The 13,470-nt window shown below is 56.3% G+C and overlaps 2 protein-coding genes across 2 annotated transcripts; one reads left to right on the top strand and one right to left on the bottom strand.

Annotated features, from left to right (window-relative positions):
- Positions 1 to 2,790: 2,790 nt before the first annotated feature.
- Positions 2,791 to 6,053, top strand: CCM_09455 (C6 transcription factor, putative; the record flags this gene model as incomplete). Its single annotated transcript, XM_006674589.1, has 3 exons — positions 2,791 to 3,452; positions 3,529 to 3,792; positions 3,830 to 6,053. 3 exons carry the CDS (start codon positions 2,791 to 2,793, stop codon positions 6,051 to 6,053), a joined length of 3,150 nt encoding a protein of 1,049 aa, XP_006674652.1.
- Positions 6,054 to 7,145: 1,092 nt separating this feature from the next.
- CCM_09454 (GPI-anchored cell surface glycoprotein, putative) lies at positions 7,146 to 12,093 on the bottom strand (the record flags this gene model as incomplete). The annotated part of the gene is made up of 6 exons (XM_006674588.1): positions 7,146 to 10,489; positions 10,560 to 10,747; positions 10,816 to 10,925; positions 11,424 to 11,488; positions 11,938 to 11,954; positions 12,041 to 12,093. The coding sequence occupies 6 exons, from the start codon at positions 12,091 to 12,093 to the stop codon at positions 7,146 to 7,148; spliced, it is 3,777 nt and encodes a 1,258-aa protein (XP_006674651.1).
- Between the last annotated feature and the right edge of the window lie 1,377 nt (positions 12,094 to 13,470).

Raw genomic sequence — 13,470 nt, 5'->3', positions numbered from 1 at the left:
GCCGGGCGTGCTCGCTGGACATGCTCGCGTTAAAAGGGTTATCGATATTCCAGCAAACTGAGCCGCTGGAGCGATGTTCTACGGATATTGCCACCAATCGCACCGGTACCGCCTTCATCGAGGGCACACGGCGCCAGCCGCATCCCCGGCACCGGTTCGGCGCGCATCACCAGCTGCTTCACCACACATGCAGCTCACAGGACGCGCCTCGTTGCTCACCTCAAGACCGGGCCTCGTAGACCAACCACATTGCTGACCTCTGAGGTCTGGATACCACGGCTGACTGAAATGGCTGCAGCTGATTGGAACACTAGCACGCCGACGACCACGCGGTGCCATGTGGATGGTTGCACAGCGGCGACTATACCTGACGGGACTCATAAGACGGGTTCCGTGCGGGACTTGCTCCCCGGCTGGCCTGGTACTATATACGCAGGGCATGCGGACATCGGGGTCTTAGTAGGTTCGCGCTGCCGGCACGGAACCGAGAAGACAGTGCGATATAGAAACTGACGACGAGGGACTTTCGGCCGGGTTACTTGCTTTTGCGGCATACCCTCCACGCACATGCGTGGAGGGGGGGGCACGGTGCATGCAGAGCAAGCACAGCAGTTCAACTGTAGAGGGAACTGTTTTCTGACAGACGCACACGAAGCAGGGGCAAGTGTGCTGGCGAGGCTGGACCCGTAGCTGGATACGGATGGACGGCTGCGAGGTACGACAACCAAGACGCCACGCCGGGCATGAGGCCCGGTTCTACGAATGAGAGCTTTGGCTTTTCGTTTCTGTGCGAATGGTTGAGCTTTTGGGAACAGGGCTTGCCACGACGGAGCGATCCTGGGTGTAGACGACAGCTGCAGCCTCGTTTTGTAGAAGCCCACTCTATTACGGACGTGCTGCGATTAGGCCATAGAGGTGGAGGATGCCGTGAAGATGAGTATCCATTGACCGTGGTGAGGGAAGAGGGGAGGGGCGAGAGAACGTGGTATAAGTGGCTGGTTGCTGATGTGCCAATAATAGGGCGACGTTAATGATTTATAACAACGGGGGTCAGATCCAAAGCAAGAGTCCATCATGCCAAGGAGTGGGTTTTGCAAGTACATATTGTACATAGACGGAATGTTGAAGTGCCCAAAGGGAAAGGAAGAAAAAATCTACAGGGTCAACGTGACCAGACAAGGACCTGGGGGCGGCACTTGGTGATTGGTTGGTGCGGGAGTCGGTTGGGTAATGGGAACGCCACAAGCTGCTGAAGCTTCTGGTCTTTGCAGGGAACATTCGAGGTGGAGGAAGATGGGGCATGCTGTGCTGCAATGAGCAGGTGAAAGGATCTGGAGGCAACGGGGAGGGGGGCGTGAATGGGATCATTACTTACTACCCAGGGTGAAGGATGGATAAAAAAAGTATAATTGATTAATTCTCCGTATCTAATGCAGATTTTCATTTAGTATGATTGCACGCACCATTTATGAGCGGCCTGTTATACTAGGTAGTTAGCACTCATGTATGTACACATTGTAGCCTCGTATCATGGAACCTTTTGACTGAGAAGATGTTGTGCAAATCGGCATCACGGCCCCCGGAAGGTCCGGAGTAGTAGCACGGAGTAAAACGGCCCAGGGAAAAAAGGATTACCAAACCGAGGATCGTCAAAACAAAAGTACTTCTTCTATGCCAGCTGCGAGGTTCTGCCAGGTGGCAGCTCCAGATGCCAGGTGCCAGGTGCCGAGATTGACGTGCGCGCCGCGCCACCTGCCATGTCAGTGCAAAAACAAACACCTGGCCTGCAGCGCTAGTTACTGTAGGCTCTTCCCCTCCCACCGCCAAGATGGGGTGTGCGAGGTTGCGTTATTACGAAATTGGGTGAGAAAAAAAAGGTCCAAGACGTTGCGAGGTCGAGGACGCCAGGGTTGCGGATTCGCGTGGAGATTTATATGGAGGGGAAGGAACGCCTTGGTCAATGGTGGGTGGTTAATGCATGGGCTGGGGTTCGCTGCAGGAAAATAGAAAGAAAAAAAAGAGAGCAGGGCCACCCCGCCGTGTTTGGAGTGCGTTCCAGAGGGCCGTAGTGGCTGCGCAGGGCACGCGGCGTACCTGGGAATTTAGTGCAGAATCAGCAGAAAAAAAGGGCTGGGGCACGCCAGACTACCTAAACAATCATCGTGAAGTGAAGCCTTTGCTGCTACCGACACCCACCACCAGACAAACGCACCCCCCCCTTTGCCGTGTACCGAATAATGGCCATTGGCTTTTTTTCCTTCTGCATCCTCTGACCCTGCATAGCAGTTCTTTGACTCCTTCACTCCCTCAATCGAGATATTCGGGGGAATGCCAATCTGATCATTATTCGTCGTCTCACCTTATCAATTTGTTCCGTCCCACGCGGGGTCATCAATTCCTCCCCCCGCCCCCATCTGATCTTTAAACTGACCGTGCTCCAGGGAGGGACCAATTTTTTGACCTTCTGTACCACAGCTTTTTTTTTTCCCTTATACCGAGACAAGGCGACACCCCGCCGCAACCTCCATCTTTTTATCCCCCAGCAACAACCTCTGTGCACGCTTCACCACGGCATACGCGCGCTTGCTGGCGTTTCCTCTTGATTCTGTAATACGATTCCTTTTTCCGCCCGCTGCCGATCTCGCCGCGGCAACAAGCCAATTCGATTCTGCCCTAGGGTTTTTTTTTCTTTCGTTAGTCTTGCCGCTCTTGACCGCGCGCAGGCTGACCCTGTGCTACCCGTCCCATCTTCCATCTCGGCTCAAGCAAACGACCAAGACAAAACCAACCATGGCTCAGTACGCGAGCAACGCAGCCGCCTCGGCCGCCGCCGCCGCCGCCAGCCCGGCCGTGAATTCAACCCCGGGCCACCAGTCTTCCGGCCCGGACTCTCAAAAGGGCACCTCGTCGGCCACCCACGATACGCCGCAGGACGAGGCCGCAAGCAATCCCCAGCACAAGCGCGTCTACCAGGCCTGCATCCCCTGCCGTCGCCGCAAGGTCCGCTGTGATCTCGGCAGCGTCGACAACCCGCACGATCCCCCGTGCGTCCGCTGCCGCCGCGAGTCCAAGGAGTGTTTCTTCTCCGCCACCCGCCGCAAGCGCAAGACGGACGATGACGGCAGCGACCTCGAGGAGTACATTATCCGCAACGGCCGTCGCAAGGTCCAGGCCACCGCTACTGCCACCACTACCACCACTACCAGCCCCGGGCGCTTCGACCGCAGAACGACCTATGCCGAGTCTCCCCCACCCGCGACCGCCGCTGCCAATTGGCGTAGCCAACCACTGCGCCGTCCCGAGGGCGGGCGTCGCGACAAGAGGACCGGCGACTACTCCGATGATGAGGCCTCCCAGACGCTCGAGAACCTCGAGGCCCAGTCTGTCATGCGGCAGACCGTCTACGGCCACCACGACGCGTTGGACCTTCTCTACAAGGCCGCTACTGATGGGTCTGTTTCCCCAGCTGTTCTTATCTTACGTTGAATCTTGTCCAAGTAGCAACACTAACATGCCTCGTCCCAGTAGCCCCGCGTCAAATCACCGACGCGATAGTAGCATCGTCTCCACCTCTGGGGCTGCTGCGCCAACCTCGGCCGCTTCTACTTCCCATACCAATCCTCTCAATCTTCATAACAGACGCCAGTCGTCCGTCCGCGAACTTCCCCGCCAACCGTCCGCCTCGGCCCGCCCCGCCCAAGTCGAACACCACTCCTCCGACCTGGCCTCTCATCCCGCCTACGCCGATGCGATCAAGGCATGGTCCCGATTCCGCTTCGTCCGTGCCGGTTGGTTCACCGCGCAAGAGGCCATTGAATACATTGACTAGTACGTCTCATTCTCGCCCCTGCTGCTACACTCTTATTGCTCACGCTAACACCACCAGCTACTACAAATACCTTTCTCCCCTCACACCCATCTCACCACCCACATTTAGCAACCCCGCCACTCATCTCACCCTCCTGGCGGAGGAACCGATACTCACCGTCACCCTTCTGACCATTGCGTCCCGGTATCGCCAGATTCCCGGCACGGGTGGCCAATGCCGTTCACATGCCATCCCCGAGCAGCTCTGGACCTATCTCCGCGGCATGATCGAGCGTTGTCTTTGGGGCCAGGAGGCCTTTGGCGGCGGATTCTGTGGCTCCGGAGGCTCCGCCACCACAGCTATGCTGAGCGAGGAGACCAGTAGCACTGCGCCTTGGCGCGGCCTGCGCAAAGGGAGCCTGCGCACACTCGGAACCATTGAGTCGCTGCTCATCCTCACCGAGTGGCATCCTCGCGCCCTGCATTTTCCTCCCCAAGAGGCCACAGACGAGCTCGTCATTCCCATGGCCGAGTCTTCGCCGCTCATGGCCACCGAGGACGAGATGGCTCGCCCCGCAGGCGGCAACTTTGGCGGAAAGCGCATTGAGAGCTGGCTCGAGCCCGCCTGGCGCAGCGATCGCATGTGCTGGATGCTGCTCAGCACAGCCATGGGTCTTGCGTACGAGCTGGGCGTCTTTGACGACATTGACGCCATGCTCCAAGACGACGCCATCACGCGCCCGGAATACCGCGACGAGGCCTATCGCCTACGCGCCAACCGCATCAAGCGGCTCCTCCTCATCTACACCTCGCAGTTGGCCGGCCGTCTCGGCTGGACCAGCATGGCCCCCGAGCACCTCCGCCGCGCCGACCCCGCCGTTGCGCGCAAACGACCCCTGCCCACGGACGGCAACACGCCGTCGACAAGCTACTCCCTCTCCAACACGTTCAACTACGTGCCCGACCTGGAGCTCGACGATCAAATCATCCACTGCTGGGCCGGCATCAGCAACGCCATGTACATTGGCAACGAAAAGTTTTTCAAGTCGCGCCAGCACACCACCGACATTATCCAGAGCGGCAAGTACGTTCAGCTGCTCGGCGAGTACGGGCCCATGCTCAAGGACTGGTACCGCGAGTTTGAGCTGTTCCGCCTGCCCCAGTACATTCGCTACATCCTCACCATCGAGTACGAGTACGTCCGCATCTACGTCAACTCGCTCTCGCTGCAGGCCGTCGTCGAGCGCTGCACCAACAACGCCACCCAGACCGTCTCCAACAACTCGTCCTCCCACGGCCACAGCGCGCATCAGCAGCAGTCCACGCTCTCCCCCGCCACCCTCATGACGTACGGCAAGCTCCCCATCGGCCAGCTTGGCGGCTTCACCGTCCAGGACCAAGAGTACGTGCGTGAGGTCGTCGACGGCTGCCGCAAGCTGCTCCACACCGTCGTCGACGGTCTCCTGCCCGGCGGCTACCTCAAGCACGCGCCCGTGCGTACCTACTTCCGCATCATCAGCGGCGCCATGTTTCTGCTCAAGACGTTTGCCCTCGGCGCCCCGCGCGCCGACGTGCGCATGAGCATCGACCTCATGGACGCCACCGTCGAGGCCCTCCGCAACTGCGTCGTCGACGACGTGCACCTCGGCCTGCGCTTCGCCGACCTGCTCGAGACGCTCACCAGCCGCCTCCGGAACCGCTTCATCCAGGCGCCCACCGGCCCGCTGTCCGGCCGCGAGCAGAGCCCCGCGCCCGAGAACGGCGCCGCCGGCACGCATACCGGCGAAACCTGGACCACCGGCGGCCACGCCCAGAAGCTCCGCGACGGCCTCAATGGCCAGCGCCGCCCGCTGTCCCCGACCATGGAGGGCAACAACATCTCGGCGACCCCGTTCGACCTCGGCACCGGCGCCTTTCACTACCACCCGCCCGTGTCGGCCGGCCCTGCCACGCCCGCCGGCGGCGGTGGCACCGGCCTCGATCACGGCGGCGGTACCGCAACGACCGGCGGCATGGACGTGACGCTCTTTGAAGAGTGGAACAACCCCGGCAACGAAATGTGGTACCTGCCTGCCGGCCCTGCCTTTTTCCAAAACATGGGCGACGGCGGCGTCTCCATGACGGCCGAGGGCGTCAACGTCGGCGGCCTCGACCTGCTCGAGTACATGGCCATGGACCCGGTGCAGTTTACCATGGAATCCACCTCCGGCGCCGGCGGCAGCGCCGCGCAAAATGGCGGCACGTAGCCCGGCCGGGGGCTGTAGAACGCAAATTCTGCTGATTTTGAAAGCCAGCGAAAAACAAAATTTGAAAAAGAACATATACATGAGCGTTTTCTTTCTATTCTCATTTTCTACATCTTTATACTGATTTGTTTTTCCTTCCTTTTCTGCATTGCTAGCCATACTACGGGAGTAAAGAAACAAGGACTTGGGATGGTTTTGATGGCTTTTTGTGTGTGGGAGGGATATGACGGGCTTTTTGGTAGCTCTCATGTCGGAGAGTTGTATTGGAGTTGTTGCTTTTTTTTTTCAACGAGAGGCAAATGATATTCTAGGAGCGAATGGAAAAAGAAACAGGAAAAGTTTCACCTTTATCAGACATATATATATACATCCTGCTGAGCCGAGTACAGTTTTCAGCCAGCCACTATACTCAATAAAGCTGGCTTTACTCAAATCACCAAATCCAATCAATAGCTTAACACTCCCACTACATTTTAGCCTATACAAGACCAAGACGCAGCTCGAAAAATAGCACCCACGTCAAAGAGATAAACTTGACAAAAAGTGTTGATTTATTTCACTTCCAGCACTGAGTTGTTCTGCTCAAGACGGCCATGTCTTGGCAAGTTTCCAAAAACTATTTTGGTTGAGCGCAAACATCAACACTATTAACACACCCAACGTGTCTCTCTCCCACCACCTTTTTGTGTGCAAGTTGGGCAAGAGAAGGTAGTAAAAAACATAGTAAAAACGATGGGGACATGCGAGCCCATGCAGAAACGACAGCAAAGAAAACAGGGGGAAATAATGAGTGACGCCCCCAGCAGCCATAGTGTGTGAAGAAAAGAGAACGAAAGGGGTCGAACAAAAAGTCCTCCTCTCATAAAAACGTGGGAAAGAATATATAATGACATGGTGTAGATATTATATCCAAAATAAGAAAGTAGAAAAAAATGTAGAGTCCGCTCGATGTCAGTGTCAACAGTATGCAGATCAAGAAATAAATCAGTGTGAAAAAAGAAGAGGGTATATCAACAAATGGGGAAAAAAAGGTAACGGGAGAGAACATGAGTTTGTGTGCATGATTAGAACATGGGAATCGCCAGTGGCATATTATTGTCCAAACTGCGCGGCATGCTTCGAGTGCGCATCCGACAGGTCGTTGAGGACGCTAACCTGGCCGGTACGGTCCTCGCAGGCAAGCTGCAGGCTGGTTCCCTCAACAAAGTCGAGGACAACACTATTAGGGAGCTCTTGGACCTCGACGTCCGGGCAGTATGGTGGGCGGAACTCGCTCAGGTGGTAGCGCTTGGTGCCTTGGGCAGCGCGGCTACTGGGTGCGGGCAGCGCGCTGAGCACAAGGAAACCTTGCGAGTCGATGCACAGGTTGCGGCGCTTCCAGAGCAGGTTGTCTGGAAACTGCACGTTGACGTCACCGAGGTAAGAGACGATCCAAGGCGAGGTGCCGGTAGTGGAGGGGCGGGACGCCTCAAGGCGCTGGTCTTCATTATGCGCAAGCGGCGACTTGATGGCGGGGGGTAGGATCGTCTTGCCGCGCGCGCCGGAGAGGTTAGAGAGACGGCGCATAAAGCGGCTGGCGCGCGATAGTTTGCCATCGTTTGACTTGTCTTCGCCGCCCGAGAGGGTGTCATTTGAATCGGGAGACTGGGCTTCTTCGCTTTCCTTGCCAGTTGATCGGCGGCTGCTAAACGACATGCGAGGTGAGAAAGACCCATTGGCAGGTGGGGGTGAGGCAGCAGGAACAGGCTCTGTCGAGATTGTTCGTTTGTCCTTCCTTAGAGTGCGAACAAGGTTGACGGAAGAGCGGCGTCCTTCGTCCTTGAGAGAATCGATGGGGGGTTCGATACTGGTGGTGTTGGAATCCTGTGTGGGCTTCTGGTGGCTAACAAAGAGTGGCGACTGCTTGAGATCCAGGGGGTTGAAACCAAGTACATCTCTAGGAGGCTCGTTTACGTGCTGGTCGGGGTCGCGAACGATCTTGGCCGTCACCGAAATGGATTCTGGCGCGCCACGAGTCGAGTCAGGCGAAGGCTGGAACATGGAGAGTCTGTTGGAAATGGAGCCCGAGCGTCCGCGTTGCGGCCGATTGGTCTCGGGTGAGGAATCAGAACCATCACGGGAAGGCGGAGCAGTCATCCGCAGAGAAGAAGCGCGCTCAACCACTGATGGGGCACGTAGGGGCTCGCTCTTCTTGACGGAAAAGAAGGTCGACTGGGGGCGCTCACGGCTGACGGGCCGGATCTCGGAGCCGCTGCTGGCAGAAAGCATCTCGAGAGCCTTGATGCGCTGCGAGATGCTGGAACCAACATTGGACTTGGACGAGAGGTTTGCATTGGTCTGTTGCTGGTTGATCTTGTGAAGGTACGCGGCTCCAGAGCTCATAGAACGGACCGACGACTGGCTCACATCAGAGGGCGGCTTCAGATTTCCACGTACAGGGTTCGAGACGGTTCTGACAGCGAAGGGCTGCGGGGTCGTGCTCGTGGACGGAGGCAACGCCGCGAGACCACCCTCGGGTGTTACAGGGGTAACTGGCGTTGCGGTGATAGACAGGTTTGTGTCTTCCTCCGCAATCACTGCAGCTGTAGTAGATGGTCGGTTTGCCCCGACTTGGTTGTCAATTCCAGTCGTCTGGATCGGCTCAACCAGACCCTTGCGTTTCTCCTTGGCAGGCTCAGCAGGCTTAGCAGGCGCGACAGGCGCAACAGGCTCAGCAGGCTCAACAGGCGCGACAGGTGCAACAGGCTCGGCGGGCTCAGCAGGCTCAGCGGGCTCAGTCTTGACCTCAGCAATGTTGCCTGACTCTGATTTCGACTCTGCAAAATTTTCCTTGGCTGGCTCGGCAGCAACAGTTATAACCTCGTTAGAGGTGGCGAGGGCGGGGGTAGCAAGGGGGCTATGCGTAACCTTTACAGAAGGAGTTCCGATACATGGCTCCGCGGCGGCACGAGTCGCGGCGAGAAGATCATGAGCAGAGGGTTGGGCGGCGGGACTCGGGTCTGCAGGCTTATCAGCAGCGGGCTGCTCTGCCTCCTTTACTTCCTCCTTGGCTTCTTCAGGGGATGGTTCTGCGGTCTTGTCAACAGGCGGAGAATCAGAGTTGTTGGTCGAGAAGGCTGGCACTGGGATAGCGACTGGTTCCTCGGTAGCATCCGTATCCACGTCTGAGGAACCAAAGAGGGCGGCTTCGGTGGCCTTGATGTGGTCCTGTGTCGTCATGTGTCTTAGGTCCTTTTCGGGCAGTGCCGCGACTTGGGCAAGAGCGTCCGCTTCTTTCTGTTGGGGTGTCGTTTCACCAGCTTCCTCTTTTTCAACAACGGTCTCATCGGTGCCTTCAGAAATGGATGAGGCTTTTGTCGAGTCGGCCGTCTCCGAGTCGGCCAAACCCGGACTTGCTGGATGAGAGTCTGTAGCGGTTGCCTCGGAGACCTGGTCGGCGAGTGATGCGGTTGAATTTGCATCGACATAGAGATCAACTGCCTCATCTGCGGGTGTTTCAACAGTGGGGTGGCCAAGAGCGGGTTGAGCCAAAATCTCATTGTCAGCGGGCGCATCTCCCGCAGCTTCGGCTTGCACTTGGGCCTCTACAGTGTCAGTGGCAACAGCAGCATCGTCCTCTTCCTGGGCAGCCTTTTCGGCAGCGAGGCGCTTCTTCTCGCGCAATTGCATAGCCTTCTTGAGTCGTGCCTTTTCGGGCGAAATCTTCTTGGTAGGCTTGAGGGTGGTTTCGGGGTTGGACAGGGTAAGGGCCGGGTCGGTGTTTTCTTTGGATGCGTCGTCGGGTTCGGAAGCAACGGTGAAGTCCATGCTGGGAACTTCTTCTTGCGGAGAGACGAGAATATTACTCTCGCGACTCTTGGTTCTCTTGCCGCCCTTGCCAAAAAGCTTATATCCTGCGGGGATGGCAGACACGGGTCTGAAATTTCCGGCCGTCTGAGGACGGACATTGACGTCGAGAGAGGGTCGGGGGCCAAGCTTGACCTTGGGTTTGCCATAGGGGTAAGATGACGAACTAGATAGGCTGCGGTCGTAGGAATCTGATGTCGAGGGACGCTCGTCGACCCCAACAAAGGTGGGGGGCTCAGCGGTATCTTGAGCGGAGAATTTACTTTGCTCGGGCGAGGAGGCCAGATCAGCATTCAGAGTAACGGGATCCCGGTTCCAGCTCGGATCGACAGGCGTCTTGGGAGGGAGGGCATCGGCCGTGACGGACTTGCGCTTCGAGGCGGGTTGGTCGTCCTCATCCTCCTCGGCAATCTCTACCAGACGTTTCTTTCGGGAGCTGGTAGAGGAAGCTGTCGAGCCTGAGGCGGTATGCAGGGAGCAGGCGGCGGAGAGCTTCGTGTCAGTCAGGGCCGTGGCAGAGTCGATCTCGAAAATCGTGTCATAGGGGGAGAATCGCTCGCAGACGAAATTGAAGTGGACGGCGACACGAGCTGGGGGTTATGTTAGGCGGTCGGGGACTTTGGCAGGAAAGGGTGAAAGGGGTCGATGGGAGTCGCGTACCTTGTATTAAGCGGGATGAGTCCTCGGGGAGATATTTGAGCACGACATTGCGACGCCTGTATTTGATATAACCGTACAATGGGCTCTCCTGGGTGTATCCTTCAATGCTGGTACGAAGCTCTGCAATGCCACCAGCACCAGTGCCGAGGATTTCAACTTCGTCGCGGCGAGTATATTTGAGCAGGAACCTAGACGATTGGTATGGTGAGCTAAGGCAGGCAGTCGGAAGGGGTAAATGATGGATAGGAGAACGTACCAGCCTCCAGGTTCGGCGCCAGCGGTCTGGAAGGCGTCTGCGACCTTGGGGTCGTCGAGGCCGTTGAGCGACATGGCTGTGTGATATGGAGGCGGCTGTGGTGCCTCGCACTATCTGTGTGTATTGGAGAGAATTGACCAATGTGGCCGTGAGCGTCAGGTTGGGGGCACTCGAATGATACAGGGGTTGGGCGGGCCGTCAGGTATCGAATTTGGTTGGTCGTGGCAGACAAAGGACGAAAGTGGCAGAATTGAGTAGCAGGGCGGGCATGAAGCTGCGCAGGGCACTCATGGAAGCAGGAAGCTAAAAAACAATGCTCAAGGACCAGCTCAGAGCTCGAAAGGAAAAAAGGCTGGCGGCAGACGGATCGGACGACGAGGAGAAAAAAAGAAGGGGCTCGTGGAGGGGTCGTCGGGTGTGTGTCTGAGGTGTCGGTTCGGCAGGTGCGGCGCTGGCACGAGACGGACGGGAGACGATGAGGCGGAAAAAAGGCCCAAGTTCTAGCTTGAGAGGCGAAAAGAAGCAGAGCCGAATTCAAGGAAAAGGAAAAAAGGGCATGAAAAAGGTCAAAGAGGCAGTACGTGCGTTTGGTGCTTTGGATAGCGCACAACGGGGGGGGTGGTGGAGATGTGGTCGAAGAGTCGGCGCAGAGAGTAGAGAAAGGTGGTGTGCTCTGTCAAAGAAGGGGTGGAAAAAAGACAGGTACATCCAAGGGAAAGTAGTTACAAAGTAATACGGAGTAATACGGACTACTTGGCGAGGAAGAAAAAAAGAAACGACAAAAGAAGAAGAAAAGGTAGGGGCGAGACAGATGAGGGTGGAGGTTTCGGGTGACGCGCAGGAAAACTGGGCAAGGACATCAATGCCCGTCAGTATGAATAGCGAGTGATAATACCCCGTTGGCAGTGTGGCAGTACTAACTAGCTGGCAATAATGGTAATAACACCACCCGTCAGTACGAATCAACGACGGCGATGAGACTCTGGTATTAGCTGGCAATTGGAGGTCGACAATTCAGGGGCAAGACGGGAAACGGGAGAGCTGATGGATCCACAATACTAGTTGGCGCATGGCACTTGGTCAGAGCTGTTTACTGTTGGTGGTACTGGTACATATATACACCCCACTGCAGGTAATTCCTGGTAGGCACTCTCGACACATTCCTGTAATTACTATGTACCTATACCTTGGACCCTATATAAGGTAGGTAGTACTAGGTACCTACCTGTGCTCGAGTGGTATTTGCACTGAACCACTGATCAACGGTCCGATGTGCATGCCGCATTCCATCAGAAAGTTGCAAAAAGTCAATCAAAAAACAAATACAAATGCTTGTCAAGCTCTACTATTACTCTTCTGCTACATATTGCAAGTTGCAAGATGCAAGTTGCAACATACCAGACGAATATCCCCGGATCAGCCACCTCTACTCCCAAGTCTCCGATGCACAACTTTGAAACACGGTCCTCGGACTGCCGTAGGGAGCTTCGCAGGTATGTACATACCCGGTTCATCTAATGCAGATAGTTAGTAGGTACTCGTATGTACTCCAAGCAGCACCTATCCGTCCAGGTACCTCGGCATGTAGACCTGTAGCATGTCATGAAAAAGAATGCCTTCTTCTTGCCCTTCCATCTCTCTTCTTCACTCTCTTCTTCCTACGAACCAACAATCTCGGCCACATGGCCCTCCCGCAATCTAGAGGGACGTGCCCGGCTTGACTCTCCTGAGTCTTGAGCACGTCCCTCAGGAACCTTCTTTCCTTCTTCCTAACACTTTCTTCACAGCTTCCACGCCATCGACTGGTAGGTACCTAGGTAGCGCCTCTTCAGCCTTCAGCTCACCCACCCATCTCCGTGCCAGGGTCCGCGCTTCTTGTACCTACTTGGTAATCACATCACCACCACCTCCATCAACCTTTGTACAACGCGTCTTGCTCTACAGCCCGATTCGCCTCCCCCCATCATCTCGCGTCATGTTTAACATTGCGTCACCTCGGTACAATCCCAATCCAGCAGCCACGCATGCGCAACCCCGTATCCTCTATCCTCTCCTATGCATCCCAACTTCATCACTCCGTAATTATGAAAGATATCTGACCATCACCCGGTGGCTTTATTAAGCCCCTTCATCCTTGACCCCTGGCAAGCCTTGTCCTTGGCTCTTGATGCTCATGCCATGCCAGCCAGCCTTTTCTGCTCTCCCGATGCTGTTCTTCGCTGCCGGGCCTGGACTAGCAGGGGCTTCCCCTGTGCCATTCCTTCAGGGATGCCTTTTCGGCCGCTGAATTTTAAACTCGGCCTGACGCGTTTTGCATTGCCGTCATCTGGCGTCGTCTTCGCGTACTGCTATGCTTTGGCCGACCAGACTCACAGTGTGAATACGTACGGTGCGATTCCGTATGCACACCGATACGGACAACTACTTCCATTTCATGCAAATGACACGGGCTCGCTACTTTCTGTGACATCAACGTCTCATCCCATCTATCCCATCTATCCCATCTATCCCATCTCAAGTAGCTCCTATCCTCCTCGTCCGTCAATCAGCATCCTCCTTTTCTAGCATATCCGCCAGCCTGAGCCCGTGCCCTGAAAAGTACATGGCCGAGCTCCGCCGTAAAGCGGCGACGCCGCGCCCGTCGACCACCAGCAT

Source organism: Cordyceps militaris (assembly GCF_000225605.1).
Source record: "Cordyceps militaris CM01 unplaced genomic scaffold CCM_S00009, whole genome shotgun sequence".
NCBI lineage: Eukaryota > Fungi > Ascomycota > Sordariomycetes > Hypocreales > Cordycipitaceae > Cordyceps > Cordyceps militaris.
The sequence above is the reverse complement of the archived record's forward strand: the minus strand, read 5'-3'. Positions and strand labels throughout refer to the sequence as shown.